Raw genomic sequence first — 22139 nt, 5'->3', positions numbered from 1 at the left:
AAGGGCTCTTAGAAATCATCTCATTCAGCCCTCTCAGTTTACAGGGGAAGGATTTGAAAGAGTGACTCGTGTCTCACAATTCCTGGTAGAGTAAAATTAGAACCTCATTCTCCATTTTCTAGTATATTATTTGTACTTTCCTCTATACTTTATTACCTGTATGAAGCAAAATAGACATGGGATCTGTCCTGGTCACATACCTTGAGTCCTCAAAGGAAAGGTTTCTTTCTTAAAGGAATTTCTTACTAGAATGTGGAGTCACCATTTAAGAAGGAGGAGAAAGGATGATAATTCTTTTTCATCTTTATTCTTTTGTGTGCATTGTAACTCAGAAGTAGAGACTTCTGAGCATTAGAAGCAAGAAAATCACCAGTTTCCATCAACAGTATAATTGGGAATGAGGATGGAGATGGGATTGGGGTGGAAGGAAGTTTAGCCCTTCTGGGTAGAGAAACAGGCCTTATAGTCTGAATACCTTTTTCAGCCCATGAAACTGTCTACATGCACTTCCTAGGAACCTCAGAAATCATTTAGATTAATTTTCTTATTTTACAGATGAGGAAATTGAGGTCCATAGAAGTACTTGGGCAAGATCTTACAGATACCAAGCAGCAGAGACTGGAATCAAGTTCTCTGACTCCAAATACACAGTTTTTTCTACAGTGAGTTCTTAGAACTTGACTCTTCCTGCAAAAGCTGGTAATTTTGCAAGATACTGTAGAATACACGAAAGAGCACTAGACTTGAGAGTTAGGACACCTGGGTTCAAATTCAGTTCTGATTCTAGTTATGTGACCTTGGAGAAGCCATTACACCTCCTTAAATACCTCCGTTTCCTCATCTGCTAAATACTGACGATAACCGTACTTGTATTCTCATTAACATTGTTGTGAAAAAAATACTGTAAAAATAGCTTGAAAAGTGAACTGTTGTGTTATCATGAGGTGCTAATTTCCTGGGATCATGTAATAACTGCTTTCAGTTTAACGAAATTAGACAGATCTTTGTGCTCCTATTCATTCAGAACTGGGACATCCTTTGCCTCCCCAGAAGAGGCTGGTCTCCATCTCATGCCTTTTAGCATATTCTCTGAATCCCGGAGCTGCCTGAGTGTTCTGGGATATTGCAGGGATCCAAAGACCGCCCTTTGAGAGGCAAATAGCAGCTAGGGCTGCTGACCCAGCGCTCCTCACCCTCCACCCCATTGTTCAGCGTGTTAAGAACGAAAGGGGGTGTGTGTCTGTATGGGAAGAGAAAAACACTTGACAATCCCTACCCTAGGCCAGACTGGCTAGTTAAAAGGAACTACGGGCATCACAATACACTGCTCGCACCCGGAGTTAGAAAACAACGAACTTGGGGGTGCATTCTTTGTTTGCAGCCCGTACGCCCGGCAGGAAGGGAGGGAGCTCGCGCCCCGCTGCTCGTTCGCTCACTCAACGAACAATGCAGCCGCATCCACCGCTGGCCGGGGATGCTAGAGCTCGAGCTCGAGCTCGAGCTCGCGCCTCCCAACCCCCGCCCCCGCTCCCGACGCTCTCCCCCTTCCTCTTTTCGCTCCCGGCCTCCTTTGATTGGTAGTCAGGGCACAAAGAGGTCGGGAAGCGGAGTCGTCACGTGGTCTAGAGTGGCCCAGGATTGGTCTTGAGGGTTCGTAGATTCCGGAGAGGGGGTGGAGCCGTCCGTTACGTCGCCCTCCTCCCAGGTCCACCCGCCCGCCGGCCCGGCCGGCCGCCTGTCAGAGGGAGGCGGAGGGCGGGAGGCAGGGATGGTGCGGCTGCGGGCGGCGGCGTCTTCGTCTCTGTCTCCTTTTGCATTCCGGTCTCTAGGCTTGAGTCGTCTCGGCTGGTCTCGGAGCCGGACGTCGCGCTTACCTCCAGCGCGAGTGACCGCCTGACTGAATGAATGACCGGTCGGGGCCGCCGCTGCCGCGCGCGCCATGAGGAGCCTGCCCAGCCTGGGGGGCATCGCCCTGCTCTGCTGCTGCGTGGCCGCCGCCGCCACCTCGGTCCCCGCCTCAGCCTTCGCCTCCCCCGCTGCCTCTGCCGCCGGGACTGTCCCAACCCCCGCGAGTGGACTGGACCGCGCCCCCTCGCCTCCCCCCTCCGGAGCCGCCGACGCCGGCGGTGACGGGGAACGGGACCGGGGTGGTGCGAAGCAGGTGGAGGAGCCGGTCAGTCACGCCCCCATTACAGTCTACGCGGCCACCAGCCCCGCGGCAGAAGAGCCCCTTGAGCTCGAGCCGGAGCCCACTCCCCGAAGGACAGAGGCTGCTCCCACGGGCCCAGGCAGCTCCCTGACCACAGCTCCCCAGGTCTTGACCCCGACCCCAACTTTGATTTTGACTACGACGACCCAGACTGTGGCTGCGACCCAGACCGCGACCCTGACCTTGACCCCTTCAGTGCTTTGGAGCAGCCCCTCGCCCACCCCACCTGCGTACCAGCCTGGTAAGCTCGCCAGCCCCACGCCCAGAGGTGAGTAGCCGCCCCGCCCCACCCTCTTCTCTCCCCTCCCCCTTTGGGGAGAGCTGGGTTCTCTCCCTACCCCAACTAAGGCAGGTGTCACCCCGCATTTTTACACTCGTGCTGCTCCCCTCCCCAAAGCTGGTTTAGAGCGGCTTCTTGGCCTTCCACCCCAAGATTATCAGGGTCCTGTCCTCAATCCTTCTAATGGGTTCAGGGAAAGCAGAGAGAAGAGGAGCTATCTTAATCTTCCCCATGTTTTTTCGTCTCAAAAAGAAAGAGGTCGTGTGGAAGGACCATAAGTAATACCTTCCCGACCTTTCGTCTATCTCTTTTGGCCTTTGGATAAATGGTCTTGATTTTTTAAGGATTATTTATTATCGCTTATCCTCAAAGCTTTTAAGGTGGTAATGATTTGGAAACCCAAGGGAACTTCGGTTTCTCCTGGCCCAGCGAGTAGTTTCAGCCTTTCTGGGCCACTTACCTTAGTGAGGATGTGAAAGATGCAGGGCATTTATTCCCACCAGTAGTTCTTACGCTTTTGTCTCAGACGCTGAAACGGGGCAAACTTTTGGTTCATGAATTTTGATTGAGTTAGCACGGTCTCTTTTGCAGAAAAGAAAAATAAATTACAAAAAATCTCTTTGCTCTATTGGTGAAAAGTTGTGTATCCAGGACCTCTAAAGCTCTTAGTTTAGTTTTCTTATTCTGCTTTTTGTTTATCTAAACTTTGGATCTGCATGTGACTGGTGGAGAAAACATTGAGAGAATCTTGTTTACAAACAGTGGTAGAGACTACTCATAGAATAAAAACCATAGGGGGTCCAAGTTGTCCAATGACATGGGTAGATCTTGTGAGATCTGTGAGCTGATTATAGGGGAAATTATAGCACACTATCTAGGTTGAAGACACTAAAAAAAAAAAAAAAAAAGGTTAAAAATCTTTTATGTTCTTTCTTTCCCTCCCTCCTTGCCTTTCCAAGGCACAGGTTTATCTAATTTGGTCTTTTCCTGAGTAGAAATATAAATAGGAATCAACATTTTTCGAAAAACCTGGGTGTTTAGGTTTTACTTTTGATAATAGTAGTTTATATTTTTTAGTTCTGCATTTTTAAAGTGCTTTACATATGTCATAAATGACATTTTTTCAATCCATGTTGTAAACTAAAATTTTTTTATGATGGTCAAAGAAGATATTATAGAAATCCTATTACTTAAAACATTTTAAGATCATAGAATCATAGAGTTAGATTTGGAAGAGATGTCATAAGTCAGTCTAGCCCCCTTATGTGCAGACAAGAAACTGAGGCACAGGAAACTTAAGTGATTTGTCAGAGATCTTGCAACTAATAAATTTCAGAAATACAATCTAGATCCAAGAATTGAGCTTAAGTTTTCTGGTGTCTGGGGTCCAAAGGTAGAAGTGAACCTGAACACGTGAATTATAACTTTAAAGTTATTATCCAAGATGACTTTAAATAAGACTTCTGCCCTTAACTGCTAGTGTAATTGTAGAATTATTTAAACTTTTTTTTTCTCATAAATTTGCCCTATTAGAATTTTTACTTGTGGGATAGGCATATGTCAGATCAAAGTCTTGCCTTGTATTTTGGGGATATTAATCTAAATCAGATTATACATTTTTATTCACCCTTGAAAATTTCTCTTTTCTAGTTTGTTGTATTCCAAGAGGAAGAATGATAAAACTAGCTTAGGTTGGTTTATGTAGCTTTTTTTTTTTTTCCCAGCATGCTTATAGTTGGATGACTTTTTTGGTGAAACTTTGGGCAAACTTTGCTTCTGGATATGTATGGATATGTTTTTCATCTAAAAAACCTGATAGATTTCACATACTTTTGGTAGTATTCAATTCTCAGGTTTTTGGAACGCATCTTGCAACTAACTGTAAAGTACTATATAAATAAAAGATATTAGCTATTATCTGAAAGCAAAGCTAAACCGTCAGAAAAACTGGTTCTATGTCTGGGTTCTGCCACTTACTCTATAATCTTGGATGAATCAATTTGCCTTCTCTCTGCATTTCTGTTTCCTCAGTTACAAAAGGGGATACCCATAGGGCCTTAAGGTTTGCCAAACATTTCACTTATGCAATCTCTTAATCCTTCCTACTACCCTGTGAATTGGGAAAGTAAGGCTAAAGGAGATTAGTTAAGTGATTTTGTCTAGTGTCACATAGCTAGTAAATGTTCTGAGATAGGATTTGAACCCTGATCTTCCTGACAGGAAGTTCAGTGTTTTATCCTTTGTGGTATCTAAAAGCCTCCTTTGAAGTTTATTATTGTAGAATTTAAAGGTTTACCTCAATCATTTAGTCCAACAACCCCATTTAAAGATGAAGAATATGAGGCCCAGAGAGATGAAGTGACTTGCCCAAAAATACATAGGTAAATAATACTCAATTTACTAAACTTTTTGTAAATTTCAACTTCCTAAAATTGTAAAAACTTTTTACATTGTAAATTGTAAAGCTAGTGTGTGAACCCATGTCCTCTCGATTTAGTTCTTTTTCTTTTACTCTTGTGAAAATACTTTCTAAAGTAATCTAAATCAATCTAAATCACCCATAATGAATCTCCAGTAGTCCTCCTCTGACAATGCTTTACAAACTATGCATTTCTGCATATATACTTCATGCTGAAATAATGTACATGTACCAAAGTCTCAATGCTGAAAACACTTGAGTCAGGTTAGCAGACTTAGTTCCAACTAGAAAGTAATGTAGTCAGGTACTGACTTTTCTGAGGAGAGAATGCCCGAGATTGCTCAGTGATCTGCTTCTGATAGCATAACTCTCGACTGCCTTTGTTTGAAGAGAAATCTTTGATTCAAGTCAAGGAAACTTGTTTGGCTTGCAATGTTTGTTTCCCTGGCTTTGGAAAGATAGCTGAGACTGATATTTATTCCTGTTAGGGCTCCGTGCCATTAGTGATATTCTTACAAAACTGTTTTTAGGTTTTGAAGCTGCACTTATGATTCAATGAGAGATTCTTTCCTTTAAGCCTATAGCTAAGAGCTCCTCAGTTAGGATCTCCTTATATTTCCTGGGACACTACTCTGCAAACTGAAACTAATTGCTCATCCAGTAGACACCATTCTCTTCCTACCAGAGCAAAAACATCAGACTAGTTTGTACATTTGAGAAGGGAAAGTTGAAGGCTTTGATGCTAGAAGACAATAATCACTAGGCTACCTTTCAGGTCAGAGTGAGAAGCTACTGATGAAATTATGAATGCTTGAATTCTGTGAACATGGAAGATCTTTTTATAAGACAAATCTGAGGGCAAGTCAGAACAGGTTATTGTGTCTTCTTAGGGAAATGCTACTGTGGAGATTAGAACAATGTGAATTTAGGTGGTATAGGAGTGAAGGATAGAAAGTAATAAGCTATCACAGTCTCTGAGTATTAAAGTTTTTAGATTATTTGCAGGCCATCATGTAGCCAGAATCATTAAAATTATTTATCTGTGACTTGAGTTACAAGAAAGAAATCTGTGTCTATGCTGGGGTTAAAATTCCAGGGTTTGGAAACCTAAATACTGTCATATGAGCATAGTGTGGCAGAAATACTCAGATAAAAGGTCTAAAAATGCAAGCCCTTTTTATCTGTGCTGGAAATGTTAATTTTGTCCTAAAATTCCCTACAACTTTGCTTTTGAGGCTGAGTTTTAGAAGAGGTCGTTAATAACTGAAAAATATGTTAAGACCCTAAGAACAAGGAGATAATGAGCATTCTATGTTCTAAAGTACCTGCCAGCTCTCAAGTAAACATATTGTCATAGGAAAAAGGGAAGGAAATTTGTATTGAAAATAGTGACTCTTAGAGAGTTTAATTTTTGAAATCTCTAGTTAGTTTTTCAGTTTTAGACCTACGAAATAATTGTCCTTACCAGTTCTTTTCTGTTTTAGGATATTTTGTAGACCATAATGCCAAAAAAAAAAAAAAAAAAAAAAAAACAAAAAAAAAACCCCAAAAAAAACAAAAAAAAAAAACCTATGTATAAATGTTTTTGGTTTTCCTTTCAAGAGATTCTGTTATGGTCCTTGATGAATTAAAACATCATTTATAGTCATCTTACTCTGGGTCTGGTTCAATTTCCTTCCACGGCTATCTTCTGTGTGTTATCACTGGCACAGGTGCACACAAATCTTGAAATACTTCAATCTCCTAAACATTTGTCAAAGTAGTACCTTAGGAAGTTACTGTCAGAAATTTGATGAATCATGTTTCCATAAGATTTTGTGGGTAACTCACATCTACTACAATATATAGTAAGAATATGACTAAGCTTTTAGTGTGTTGATTTTCCTTAAGATTAATAGAAAGAAAGTGCTCATTATTTTAATCTCAGCATCTGGCACCAGATATTAGCTCAATCTTCTGGCACCCAATAAAAAAGGAAAGACAAATATTACTTTGTCTATTTTACTGATTAGTAATATATGTTACAGAACTTATTATTAGTAAATTCTGTATTGACCAGTTTGAAGAGAGAGAGAATTAAAATAAAAGTTCAAAATTTTACCTTAAAGACAGGAATATCAGTTGAAGTGGCTTAAAAAAAAACCAAAAACATTATACATACTTTTATTCAAGTGCATATCGTCCTCTCTGGACCTTAGTTTCTTCTTTATCCAAAGGAAAGATTGGACTAGTTTCATTGCAACAATTCAGTACACAATAATGTGCATAATTCTATGCTAGGAGCTGAGGATGAAGAGAAAAAAGACAAAATGATCCCTGCCATCATGGAGTACTTAATAACCCTTGTCCCTCTAACATCTCTTCTGATATTCTTCTGTGTGCTGGCATTCTCTTAAGTTTCCTTACATTTCCTTAGCATTCTTTCAGTCTATTTCATTGCTATTGCCTTTTTGTTTAGCTATGGGAAGGAAAAATCTTTTATTGGACAATTCTGAGATATTACATAGGTTCCTCTGCTGTAGTGACTTGATCTTTTTCAACCACAGCTTTTGACTTTTCTTTTTCTTACTTGAGCTAGTTAACTACCTCTTTGCTGTGATCATTTTAGACAAAGTTTTTTTTTTTTTTTAATGGATAGGATAAAGATTATAAGCTGTAAGATTGCATGCATGTAGTCTATTAGAATCACAGTGAAAAAAAGTTTCCCAAATGAACCAATTTTCTTATCACTATGAATATGGTATGGAATTCATATTGCATATGGCTAATTTATATCAGAAGAATAACAGTACTCCTTTCAATACCATGAAGCCACAAGCCAGGCTGATATAAGAAATGAAATCTTTTTCCAAATTTCTTTTCTTATGTTTCTGTGTATATCTTGTTTTCTTCCTTTCTCGCTCATTTTAAAATCTTATTTGTTCCCTTTCTTCCCATATCTTTTGTCTTGTTCTATAAATTTCCCCCATGCTCTTTATGGAAGCAGATAATCTTTTTGCATGGCAATTTACTATTTCCTATATCTCATTCTTTCAAGAAGATTTTCCTAGAATAATGTCCTAATTGGAGATATTTTAATAAAGGGATCTGTGTTGTCATTTGGCCTTGAATATGTTCAATCTGTGAGTAATCAATATTTTTTTTAGTAACTACCCCTTATTAAACTATGACGCCATAAATGACAGCTTGCTGTAGTGGAAAGAGACCTGAACTAGGCATCCAGAATATCGAAGTTCTAGTCCTAATTCTGCCACTTCCTATCTATATGACCTTAGTTAGGCACATTGAATATTTCTAAGTTTTGGCTTCCACTTTTATTGGTGCTTGAACTGCAAGGTTTCTGAGGTCTTCTAGTTCTATTATTTTCTCCTCTAATGCTATATTATCTTTCCTTTCTAAACCTGTTTCTTCTGATTTATTCTGTCTTCCATGTTTATAACACTCTCCCTTACTTTTCATATGCAATCAATATCAAGATCTGTCAAGTTTGAGGTATCTCTTGAATCTCCATCCTTACTCTGTTTTTACTCTAACCACTCTGACGTAGACTAGAACCTATGTGGATCACTGCAGCTGTCCACTCATTTTCTCTATCCTCTATTTTATCTTCAGACTTATAACTCCTCTTCCATTCTTCCTCTCTCACCATCCCCGTCATCCTGCATGCTGTTGCCAGAAAATTTTTTCTTAAGCATGGATTTAGTTATGTTTCTCTTTTACTCAAAGGTTCTCAATAGTTCATGATTGCCTCAAAAGTAAAGTTAAAACTCCTAATTCTGAGCTTTGTTCACGCTGTTTCCTATGCCTAAAATGTCTTTTTTTCCTTCCTTAATGAATTCTTAAGTCTAACACACAACATCTTCTCCAGGAAATCTTCCCTGAATGTCTAGTGAGTAATGACCTTCTTCTTCAAGACTCACATATTTTGTTTTACATATCTCTAATGTATTTATCATGTCTGTTGTCTTGCATGTCTATAAGCCCTGCTGCTGGGAGAGGCTGAAGCTAGTGAATTGATTGAATTAAAGAATTCTGAGCTATAATAGGGCTAAAGGTGATTTAGTATCTGAAAAGGCTAGTGTCAATATGATAAACCCCCAAGAAGCAATAGGTCTTCAGCCTACATAAGAGGATAAACTGGTTGTAAAAGCACTTCATTAAACTTCCAACATGGGCAAAATAGAGACACAATCTCAACTAAACAATTATTTATTGGGTAATATTTTATGGCTGTATTTATAGCTTTCCTCCCTCTTGAAATGTAAGCTCCATGAGGACAAGAACCATGTTTATCTCAACTTTGTTTCACCCCCAGTGCCAAGATTTGGTTTTAAGTCTTATTAAGTATTTGTAGAATGAATTATAAGATCTTAGAGCTAGAAGAGACATCAGAAATCTAACATATCTGAGTACAAATCTCCTCATTAGTCACCTAATTTCTTCTTTAAAACTCCAGTATTTGGGAAATCACCATATCTCTCTTATAGTGCTAACATTCTGATTTTCCCCCCAACTTCTACTGAGTATGTTTCAAGGGAAGAATAATGAAAGTCCTTTCCTAATGGAAACAGAAACAAATCTAAGTATTTATTACTAAAGATAAACAGCATTTCTCTTATATGTGTATCAGAGGTTATTCTTATTAATAAGTGGACATGAAATTTCTTATGAAAAATGTTTAAAAGGAAAAAAGTACTCTTATTTAAATTTAAAAAAAATTCCTATGCAAAAATAAGCTAAACATTTTGAAAATTACCTTACCTGGACACCCAGGTAATATTATTTGAATTACCTTACTGGATTCCATATGGCATCCTGCTTGATGTGCTTTTAAAAGACAAACAGGATCATTACAATTTATGGTATGGTAATGTTAATGCCTGAGACATAGATAGCTTCATGCAAAACCTTATTATTTCTTGGAAATGAAATAAATTACTTTTCTGGTTCAGGATTCTTTTTCTTCTTAACTTATCATTTTATTTTATTTTTTGCTGAGGCAATTGAAGTTAAGTGATTTTCCCAGGGGTCACACAGCTAGGAAGTATCAAGTGTCTGAGGCCAGATTTGAACTCAGGTCCTCATCACTTCAGGGCTATCCACTGCACCAATTAGCTGCCCTCATTTTACTTTTATTGTACTATTCAATTCAGTTCAGTTTAGTAACATTATGGAACATTTTTATCCTATCTATTCTTATGCCCTGTTCCCTACACTCAACTCTCTTTTGTCCTCCCAATCATGCTTTGATATTTTATTGGCCCCTAAAACAACGAACTTTTTCCCTAGGCATAAGAGATAGATGTGGGTATTTTTTCTTTTAAATTTTATTGTTACCTTTTAAAAATGCCATTATTATTGGAACTTAAAGGGATGCCCATCAGTTGGGTATGGATTGAATAAATTGTGGCATAGGAATATAAAGGAATACTATTGTTCTATGAGAAATGATGAGTAGATACATTTCAGAAAAACCTGAAGTTGTTGAGTGAAGTGATCAGAACCAGAAGAATGTTGTATATAATAATAGCAACATTTTTTTTTTAAATTATAACTTTTTATTGACAGAACATATGCCTGGGTAATTTTTTACAACATTATCCCTTGCACTCACTTCTGTTCCGACTTTTCCCTTCCTTCCCTCCACTCCCTCCCCCAGATGGCAGGCAGTCTTATACATGTTAAATATGCCACAGTATATCCTAGATACAATATATATGTGTAGAACCGAACAGTTCTCTTGTTGCACAGAAAGAATTGGATTCAGAAGGTAAAATAACCTGGGAAGAAAAGCAAAAATGCAAACAGTTTACATTCATTTCCCAGTGTTCTTTCTTTGGGTGTAGCTGCTTCTGTCCATCATTGATCAACTGGAACTGAATTAGATCTTCTCTTTGTTGAAGATATCCACTTCCATCAGAATACATCCTCATACAGTATCGTTATTGAAGTATATAATGATCTCCTGGTTCTGCTCATTTCACTTAGCATCAGTTCATGTATTCTGTATTCTCTATATTCATCCTGCTGGTCATTTCTTACAGAACAATAATATTCCATAACATTCATATACTACAATTTACCCAACCATTCTCCAATTGAAGGACATCCATTCATTTTCCAGTTTCTAGCCACTACAAACAGGGCTGCCATAAACATTTTGGCACATACAGGTCCCTTTCCCTTCATTAGTATTTCTTTGGGATATAAACCCAGTCATAGAACCAACAACATTGTTTGATGATCAACTATGATTGATATAGGTCTTCTCAGCAATACAGTGATAAAAGACATTTGCAAAAGATTTATGTTGGAAAATGCTATCCACATTCAGAAAAATAACTGGTACTATCTTAAATGAAGATCAAAGCATAGTATTTTTACTTTTTAGGAGGAGTTTTTTAAATTCTGTTTTCTCTTATACTAGTACTAATATGTTAATGTTTTTCATAACTGCACATATATAACCTACATTAAGTTGCTTACTTAGAAAGGAGGGAGGAAAAAAAAGGGAGAAAATTTGGAACTCAAACTCAAAATTGTATTTAAAATAATGCTTAAAAATTATATATAATTGGGAAAAAATTAAAAAATTTTAAAAGAAAAAATAATCAAAACAACTCTCAGTTTAACATAGCAATAGACTAAAACAAGTAAGTCATTTGGTAAGAATATGGACTTCTTGAAAGAAACAAATATTTTAATAAATAGATGCTTCCTTAAAAAAAAAAAATCCCACCTTTATTATTTGACCCAATTCTCTATGGAACTCTTCCTTGAAAAAAATAAAAATAGGTAAGAAAATAGGAACCATGATTATATCTAGGACTCTCTCTGTATATGTATTTATATTTATATGTCTGTATATGTATATATGTATGTGAAACACATTATGTTGTATCTGAGTATTTTGTTATCTAGATATAATGTGGAATGTGATAAACATATATCTTATACATAATATTTATGTTTTATATATTTACATATTACATAGAACATATTATACCTGTAGTCTCCCACTTTTCTCTGGAAAAGAGGGAAGTATGTTACATTATTCTTTGGGAATAATTGAATATTACCTTTATTCTGAATTCAGTTTTCTTTTAGTGTTTTTACTTACATTTTTATAGGTATGGATATTGTATTCCAGTTCTGCTTTATTGATATGGGACTTATGTTTTTCTGGAGTTGTTATATTGGTCATTTTTTCTTATGAATGTTACATAACATTCATATACCAACATTTGTTCAGCCATTCCTTTAGCTTTAGGTACTCACTTTATTTACAATTTTTTGATACTTCATCCAACTCTGACATCTGTGAGGAATATCGAGTGGTAGGATCACTGAGTTAAAAGGTATGAATAATTTCATCACTCTTCTTGCATAGTTCTGAATAATTTTTCAGAATGTTTGGATTTACAGTTTTATCAAAAGAGAATTAATATGGTTGCCTTCCTATTGAAGATTTTCATTGATTCCACTATTAAATATTTACATTTTTAAATGTCTTTCAATTTGACAGATGTAATGTGAAGCCTTTAAATTGTTTTAATTTCATTTTTCTTATTGGTGATTTAGAATTTTTTTATATGACTATTGATTACCTATCTATATAGTAATGGCTTTTAGCTATATATTTATGTATATATGTGTAATCTCTATTCCTTATGTGATTATGACTTCGTACCTAATTCATCAAACTAAAAGTATTGTCATCTAATTTACTTCTTTAAAAAAAAATTAATATGATCTTTTTACATTTAGTTTATCTGTCTGGAGATTATTGAAGTATCTGCTAAGATTATATCTTTATAAGTGGTGGGAAACTGACATGGCCCCTTGTCCATCTTTGGTTAATCTCATTCAACTCCAACCCTGCTGTAAAATTACTTGGGTACTTTTTCCTGTCTTAAAGGTAAGGTAGGTTTTCTATTGAAAAAATAGTCAGAGACCATTAGTCTATATACCTTTATATAGTTGTCTCTCATCCCATCTCCTTCAATGAGTTTCTTTCTTATCTTCCCTGGTCTAAGAGTACTGGACTATCAGTGTCTCATTGACTATCTAGTCTTAGAAGGAAATGTGAGTTCGGATTATAGAAGTCTCCTTTCCTTCCCCTCTACTCCACCTCTCACCAGTGTTTAAATTGCAAAGTGGAACAGAAGTACTACCTATAAGTACAATATGCAAGTCATCCCTAGTCTGGCTTATGACCATAATAAATAACTTTAAAATGAGTTGCTGAAGGAAGGAAATCTTAGAAGATATCGGTTTCATTTTGCCATAGGTTGCTGAGGTAATTGAGTGAATTCTGTAGTAAATAGAAATTAGAATTTAGCATTATTATATATGATGCTTATAACCACCACTTTTTTACATGTGCATATGAATTATCATATTATATATAATTATATATTTAATAATTCAGAAAATATTACATATTTACTGTGTACAAATTGGAAGGCCGAAATTATGATGGTTACAGAGTCAGTCTTGGAATCAGAAAGATCTGTATTCAAGTCCTGCTTCTCACACTCTATTGGTATTGAAACACTGCTCAAGTCATTTAATTTCTTTAGTGCCCCAGGCAATCTGAGATTGTAACTTATAGAGAAATTGCAGATCTACATTGGCAGATGTAATTTTCTCCCTGGATGTCTGTTCGTCAAACTCGCATTTATTAAGCATCTGTTGGTGCTAAATGCTAGAAGTATAGAGAAATGCAAAAAGAAGGGTACTCGCCCTCAAGGAGCTTACATTCTAATAGACAAAGTCACAGAAAAAAGAGGGCCAAAAAGCTAGAGTGGGTGGAGAAAGGTATGTGATGTGGAGGCATGATGGAGAAGTCCAGAGGAATGCAGTCTGATGAGAAATAAAGAGATGGCTGGCCTGGGCACCTTCTTTCTTTGGTAGTTCTGAGAGGAGGATTCCAATTAGAGGAAGGGCATAAGCAGGGGGTATTTACTGAGTTCCAGCACTGTTGTGATCTTTCAAAATAAAGAGGTTTCTAAGTCATGTTGGAGAAAGGGAGAAAAGTACAGCTTAGTGAGAAATGAAGTTCTCTGCACCAGTGAAATCAAAAGTCTTGTTTAAAATATAATTTATAGGCCACCCTGCTGGGGAAGATTAGTCAAGTCAGTACTAGTTGAGATTTGTTGTTTATCTTCCCTCACAGGCTTCTGTGAGTTCTTATCCAATCAAATATTTTGTTATTGATAAAAAGAGAACTGCTTGTGCGTTTGTTGCATGTATTCGAGCTTTGGTTTCCTAAATAAGTACCTTTGGGTGTAAAAACTTAATCTGACAGTGTACTAATTTCCTACTAAAATCTAGGAATAATCCCTGTACTTTCTTTTATTTTCAGTCATAAGAATGATCATGCACACAAGACTTTGAGAGAAGTAGAGCTCTTTGGAGTCTGGCCTACTCTGATGAAAAGACATTTTTGTTATTGTATAATCTATCATAATAAAGTTACAAAACTCGGCTCTGTTAAAAAAAACCCCAGCAATCATAACTATAACCTTTCATAGAATAAAATATCTAGTTTTAATAAGAGTTCTGTAATTGTTAGGAAACCTCAATCTTTGCTCTGGCTTTACCTTTTCCTAGGTGACCTTTGTAATGTTCTGGTTAGCTTTCCGATTAGGTCCTCCAAATGGGCCTTGGTTTCAGCAGAATAATCACCACAAGAATAGTCAGGAATAAAGTCCAAAATCTTTATTATCTCCTTCCCAGTCTGTCTCCTTCACCTGGGGCTGGGATAGCTTTCTGGAGGACCTTCAGACTGGCCTTGGTCTCAGTGGAGAAGTGAAGGAGGACAGGCCAGCCACCAGCAGAGTCTTTGTCTTCCAGTGTGTTTGAGTCTTTCTCTAGGTCTGACTCCTGGCCTCTTAAATACTCTATTACAATTAAATCCATTCATCATACTGAGTATAAGCCCATCATTACATCACTAGGGAATCATTATTTATTGTAAGATTAAACCAATTATATTGAACTATAGAACTCAAATGCTAAACTAGATAACCATTGTCTTAATCAGTTCCACTGAATTAACACCTTGTTGTAAGAATTCTTGTCTCATGTATATTTCTCCAGAGTTTTGGCCCATTTTAGACCTTGGCAAACCACTTGACTACCTTGGGCCTCAATTTTCTTATATGTACTATGGAAAGAGCACCACATTGGGAGTTGGAGAACTTGAATTCAACTCCTGGGGCTATTGCTTACTACCTGAATTATCTTTAGTAAATCACAACCTCCCTGGGTTTCTAAGGACTCATATGATGTTATTGTCCTTCAGTGGTTTAGGCTTCCTTATTAAACGTGAAAAAGGTGTTCAAGCAGAAGCTATTTGATGATCCGTCCAGGCTGCTATTAAAAAAGATGCCTAAATTGAGTCAGATATTGGCCCAAAATGACATCTGAAATCTTCTTTTTTATCTTGGAAAGATGGATCAACTCAAAAACCCCTAGAACAATGCTGCATTCACCAGCCTTGCTTCATAGCCACTGTTCAGGGGAGCAGACCTTGTAAACACACAACCTGGCAAATGCCTCTGCAGGTGCTAACAACCCCCTCAGCAGTCATAGATAAGGAAGACTCAGAAAATTCTCACCATGATATTTTCATATAGTTCAACATAAGAAACTCCTAATTTATGATTACTAATGGAAATAACTCTGAGGAAGATGCATTACTATTTGACTTGTAAAACCTCCTGTATCCTGGTATTCTTCTTTTCAATGAATGAATTCATTGAGATCAGAGTTATCTTTTCTTATTATTGGCTTTCCTTATTTCAGTGTGTGCTCATTGAAAAAGCAGGGATTGTCTTATTATATTCCCAGTACTTGGAACATTGAATGCTTAATACATTTTCTTTTTTCATTAATTTATTCTCCAACTTAAGCAATTCCACAGAATCACTCTTTCCCCTTTATATAGTGATTCTGTAAATCCATGAGTATTCAAGATTCCTCTACTTGTAAAATTCTATAAAAATATATTAAATTTGTGCTGAGATTGATCCAAGTCACTTGACCTTCCTTAGGACTTCCTTTCATATTTTTAAACTTTAAGAACCAACTATAATTTGTCAGTGATTCAGCAACAATTTATTCTCCTCAACGTCAAGTGTTTATTCTCTATGAAAGGCAATGTGTGTAAACTAATATGTTTTAATTATCTGGGCCAAAGATGTCATATCCAAGATAAATGCCTAATTTTTAAAAAATTGAATTACCATAAATCTTATCTATAACTTTCTGAAAGTGACTAATAAGGGGCAGCCAGGTGGATAAAGCACCAGCTCTGGGGTCAAGGAGAACCTGAGTTCAAATTTGGCCTCAGACCCCTGATACTGTGTAACCCTGGGCAAATCACTTAACCCTGATTGCCTTGAGAGAGAGAGACAAAGAGAAAGAAAGAAGATAAATTTTCTGTTTCATATGATTTTAATTGAAAAATTCTGTAGACTCTCAGAGACTGATGTGATCTTTAATTAAAGAATGTTAGAACATATAACTGGAAGGGACCTTTGAAATGATCATGCCCAACTTCATTTTATAGAGGAGGAAATTGAGGTCCAAAGAGAAGAGGCATCATGGTTGCATAGTGGGTCATCAGAAGAGCTTAGGCATTAATGAATGTCTCCTAATTAGATTTGATGACTGATTAGACTCACCATTATCATATCATCACTCCTATCTTTTAAAATTTAAAAATTAATGAATATATTACAATTTGGTGAATATTAAATATTAAATAAAAAACAATGTGCTAGGCTCTGAGGATGCAAAGGTAAGCAATGGCTTTGTTATCTTCCTTAAGGAGCTTACTTTCTGCGGAGGAAGAGGATAAAACATATAGATATAGATATAGATATAGATATATATAGATAAGTATAAATATTAGGTGGCCCAAAAAAAAACTGAATAAAATACCCTGTGAAAAATATAAAAGAACATTTTCAGTTCTAGAACTAATGGGGATTAAGGATGGCCTCTTGGGAGGTTCCTGACCTGAGCTTTGTAGAAAGATGAGGATTCTGAAAGAGAGTAATAAGGCGAAAGTAGTTTTCCTTCATAGATCATGACTTGTGTTAATGTATGGAGGCAGAAGAGCACATGTCAAATTTGAGGGATTTGAGGGACCAGCATTGTGAAGTAAGGTTCTAAAGGTAGATTGAAGCTTCGTTATGGTAGGCCTTAAATGCCAGACTGAGAAGTTTGTATTTTTGAATTGGTTAGTGATGCAGTCAGTTCTGTGCCTTAGATTATTTTAAGCAGCTGTATAAAAGTTGAATTAGAAACAAAAATAAGTGAGTGGAGGCAGCAGAACCAGTGAGAGGCTTTTACAATGTAGTCCAGGTTAGAGGTGATTCAGAGCCTCAACTAGGGTAGTGGCAATTGAGTGGAAGGGATGAATATGAGATATGTTGTGGGTATAGAATTATTTAGCTTTGTGGACATTGAGAGAAGAAGAAGAATTAAAGATGATTCTGAGCTGTCCAACTTGAATGCCCGGTTGGATGGTTGTACCACAACAAAAATAAAATCAGATAGCATCTAGTTTGGTAAAATATATTGATATGCTTAAACTCAGTTGAGAAAATTGGAAATTTTGACATCAAAAGCCATTTTTTAAAATTTATTGCTAATTGATATAGGAACCTTCTCCCTTTCCCCCAACTTTGGTTTCATTCTGCTAGTTTGTTTTGCCATTTGTCCTACTACATGAAGTCCAACCTCCTTACCTTGACATTTGAAACCCTCAGTAGTCCAATTCTACCTTACCTCTGCAACTTTATCTCACACTGGTCTACCTCATTTATTCCACTAACCACTCAAATTGAACTACTTTCTGGCCTTCATGTATACTTGTACTTTCATTCTTTAACACCTTTGCTTATATAATTCCTGCTTGATTATGAATTGCTCTCCTAAACACTGAAAAGGATTTTTCATGCTCAAATATTCTTTACTTCCTTTGACCTAAGTTTCCTCATTTGTAAAAGCAGATTGGATTATATGATTTCTGAGAGTCTCTTCAGTTCCAAATTTGTGATCCTTCATAAGGCCTTCCTTGATTTTTCTCCCTATCTATCCTTTCTCTGGTGCTGCTTAATATTTTCATTAGTGACTTGGATAATTGTTCTTGCAGTTCTTATCAACCTTACAAATGACAGAAAGTTTGGGAATGACAAAATTAGGATAAACAAAACAAGAAATTTGACAAGCTAGAAGAATAGACCATTTTGAGTAAGATGAAATTTATAAAGAAAAACAAAATGCTACTCTGTGTTTTTTCTAAAAATCATCTTTAAAATTGCAAGATAGAGGAAGCATGGTTAGATAGCAAACTTAGGAATTTTGGTAGATGGCAAGCTTAGTTTAAGATTCTTGTTGTTTGTCCTTTATTCTTGAAGAGAACCATGAATGACTTCAGGGATGTGATGCTATTATATTCTATTGAATTGGATTAAATTAGGGAAGGCTGTGCAAAGTCACCTGCTTCACTTTTCCCTCCAGTGCCATCAGAGTCAGTGCCAAGATATAGATCAAGATGACTGGAAATGGGCCTGTATTATGTATTACATTAATGTATTATGTTAAGTTTTAGAACTCATATTTCAGGCAGTATATTCACAAATTGGAAAGTGTCCAGAGAAGAATGAACAAAACTGGGATGGCCTTGAGGTCATCCCATATAAGAAACAGTTGAAGGAATTGGGGTTGTTTAGCTAAGAGAAGAAAAGACTGGGGATAGGATGGGGTAAAATTGTCTTTAGGTATTTGAAGAGTTGTGATATGGAAAAGTTTGATTTGTTTTACTTGGCCCCAGAAGGCAAAACTATGTGAACTGTGGGTGGAAGTTGTTAAGAGGCAAGTTTAGGCTCGATTTAAGAATAACTTCCTAACAGATATATGTGAAAGTGAATAGGACTCTCTTAGTTTCTTCAGTGAGACTAGAGGTTTTCAAGGCTCACTGACTACTTTGAGGGATTGTTACAAAGGAGTTTCTTGATCAAATATGTGTTAATAAAGTTGACTTTCTTAGGACCCTTTTAATTCTTAGATTCTGTGCCTTTTAGGTTTTTTTGGAGTATGTGTCATATTCTCAGTAGTTTATGGTAACATCCATCAGAGAGCAAAGACTAGCTTGTTTATGTTTGTGTTCTTTCTAGTACTAGAGTAATATTCTGCAGAGAGTGGGTATATAATTTTTGTTTAATCAAAGTGTGTGTGTGTGTGTGTGTAAGATAATATAATAGTTTCAGTTAAATTATGAGTGAAGAAAATTTACACATTTGGGAAACGGAGTGAGCCCTTTCTAGCCACAAGAGAAAGAATGTAAGTGGGGCTGTTTTCAACCTGACTGAAGAGTGTTAACAAATAACTCCCATTTGGAACATTTTAGAACCTTTAGCTAACTGAAGTTGGAAACTGTCAGAATTTTCTTTTGTTTTAGTCATGCGGGCTTTTTAGAAATCAACAAATCACCAGGGATCTTTTTGGATCTGTTTCCTTTTTATTTTATTTTTTTTAATATCTGGTGCTTTTTCTTGATTTGTATGAGGAAAATAATCATGGAATCTTAGCCCTAAAAGGGACCTTTGAACATATAATATTGGAACATAGACTCTTTAGAAATTATCTAGCCCAATCTTTACCTGAAACATGAAACTATCTTTTATAGCATCTCAGACATAGAAGTGTTATTGAAAGTTTTTTAGCCTCTGGACATTTTCTTCCTAATAACAGGAAACTCATTTGAGTCAGTTTAATTTTTAGACAGTTCTAATTATTAGGAAGTTTTCTACTTTGCTAGCAAATGCTCAAAATGTGAGCTCTGTAACTTTCACCTAGAAAGATGATCAGTAAAATAACCAATCATGATGACAGACAACTGATGAAACCTGCTTGCTATTACCTTTTGCTAGAGAGGTTGTGGACTGTAGTCATAGAATAAGATTTATATTTTCAGACATGATCAATATAATACAAAATTTTGTTTGACTTATATGTTGGAAGGGAAGGCTTTTTTGGCATGAAGATTTTGTCAAAGAGGGGAGTAAAAATGTTGGGAAAAGAAGAAAAGACAGAAAAGTAAATAAGTGAAATACAAAAAAAAATAAGGAATGAAGGACATTTAGAAGGGGTCACTGATAAGAACTACCATGTTAAAGCTCACAGATAAAGAGATTTTACATGGTAGCTTTGGTTTCATAGAAAATTCTCTTTCTTCTGTCCTTTTTAGAACTCTTTCTGGCATTTTTACATGGAAATAACAATGTTGATGAGTAAGTTCAAAATTTGAAAAAAAAAAGCCAACTTTTTACTCAAGGGTGAGAGTTCTATACATGTGAAAATATGATGAAAAAAAGTAATTAATTTCAAATTCCAGTAATTGTTGTGGATGCTTTTTAACGATGGGATACTTCTATACTGTGATGCATAAGTAGAACTATGATAATTATTAATATATTCCATTGGTGTAGATTAAAATCTCTTTAAGACTTCTTTACTTTGATAGATTTATGATATATCATATATGCACATATATGATATATTTATTAAAGATCAGGCAGTGTGTTAAAACTTTACAGATACCATTGTCTCATTTGATCATTGTAACAACTCTGTGGAGTAGATGCTATCATGATTCCCAGTTAACAATTGAGGAAACTCAGGCAATTGGAATTTATGTAATTTGCCCAAAGTCACATAGCCAAGTAAACTTGAACTCAGATCTTTGTGAGGTCTAACACTATCCACTGTACCACCTAGCCTGTGATTGATAATCCTTTCATTGGTGTATTGCCTCTATAATGTTTCCTTCTATATATTACTTATCTTTATTCTGTTTCACTCTATATACTTCTTGTTCTTTCTGTTTCATCCTATATGCCAAAGCTTCTTAAACTGTGGGTTGTGAACCCATATAGGGTAATGAAACTGAATGTGGGGGGGTTGCAAAATTATGATTTATTGTCAGTAAATTTTTACTTATGTACCTATTTTTATATACCTGGGATTGTGTAAAAATTTCTCAGGTCAAAAGGGATCATGAATAGAAAAAGTTTAAGAAGGCCTGCTATATAATTCTTTATTTTTTCTGTATCCTACTTGTTAGAAACATTCTTGTTATTTTAGCATTTTATGGTTAAAAGTATAGCATCCAGACTATATTCATTCTGCCATGCTTTTGCTACATTACCTGACTACTTTTATTTCCTAGTGTATGTATACAAATAACCCTAATCTGGAACACGAAGGAGGGGGAGAGAGTAGAATTAGATTATCACTAAAGTATTTTCTAATTCTTAAATTTTATTCTCCTAGGTCTTTCACATCATTTATTGTATATCATTAGAAAGGAATGTTTAGTCTTAGATATGATTTTTGTAGCCAATAATATCTTTAAAATTGCATAACATAAATGTGCAGAATATAACATCTTCCTGGCCCTTTTTCCCTTCACTTTTTAAAATTTTTGCTGTTTTTTAAAAAAATTTGAGTATGCAGGATAAAATGAAGTTTTAAAGATTCTCAAAGTATCTCTTATATATGACTTTTAAAAAAGAATTATTTCTGTGGTTTCAACTATCTTTAGTGATATGAATATCAACAAAAAGAGGCTAAAACTAGAAGTTGTAGACTCATTTGAAGTATGCCATAAAATAGAGTTAGTTAGATCAAACATAATCCTAGAGATCTTTTATCAAAGGCTGTACAATTATTTGCCAGGATGTTCCAGGGATGTTCCAAAGAGGTGTATCTTCAGATATAGGACTAAATGATTTGTGAGGACTCCTTCAATTTTAAAATTTTGCATTTCTATAAGCCTTGGATAGCAGTAAGAATTTGGAATTTCTGCTGTAGACTTGCTTAACATTTTATAAGTCATATAATCTGACTCTGCTTTGGCTTACTCCTGTCTAAGACAGAGGTTAGCATATAACTTCACCTTCCTGTTATGCTGGGCAGGTTAATGAATACCTATAAAATGTTCTGAAAACACAAAGCCCACTAACTGTTGGGTGTTATTATACTGAACTGTTGATGTACTAACTGCAGAACTATCCTGTTTAACTGGTTTTGGTTTTTAAATTAGGTTGTTGCTTATAGTTTTCCCAAAATATAAGACAATGCAGTTCAGTTAACCAGTGTAATGGAATCAGAAGAAGCTGAATTATATGTGATTTATAACCTCTCAGTGA

General features: G+C 36.2%; 1 protein-coding gene across 1 annotated transcript in view; it reads left to right on the top strand.

The window, feature by feature from the left end:
- The first annotated feature begins 1714 nt into the window (after nucleotides 1–1714).
- The window catches only part of MEGF9 (multiple EGF like domains 9), a 108752-nt gene continuing 88327 nt past the window's right edge, over nucleotides 1715–22139 (top strand). Inside the window, exon 1 of the mRNA XM_051979532.1 lies at nucleotides 1715–2477. Coding sequence (XP_051835492.1) covers nucleotides 1940–2477 — 538 coding nt within the window. The 5' untranslated portion in view covers nucleotides 1715–1939. The remainder of the gene's footprint in view (nucleotides 2478–22139) is intronic.

Source organism: Antechinus flavipes, chromosome 2 (genome assembly GCF_016432865.1).
Source record: "Antechinus flavipes isolate AdamAnt ecotype Samford, QLD, Australia chromosome 2, AdamAnt_v2, whole genome shotgun sequence".
In the NCBI taxonomy this organism is placed as follows: Eukaryota; Metazoa; Chordata; class Mammalia; order Dasyuromorphia; family Dasyuridae; genus Antechinus; species Antechinus flavipes.
This window is presented reverse-complemented; position numbering and strand designations above follow the sequence as displayed.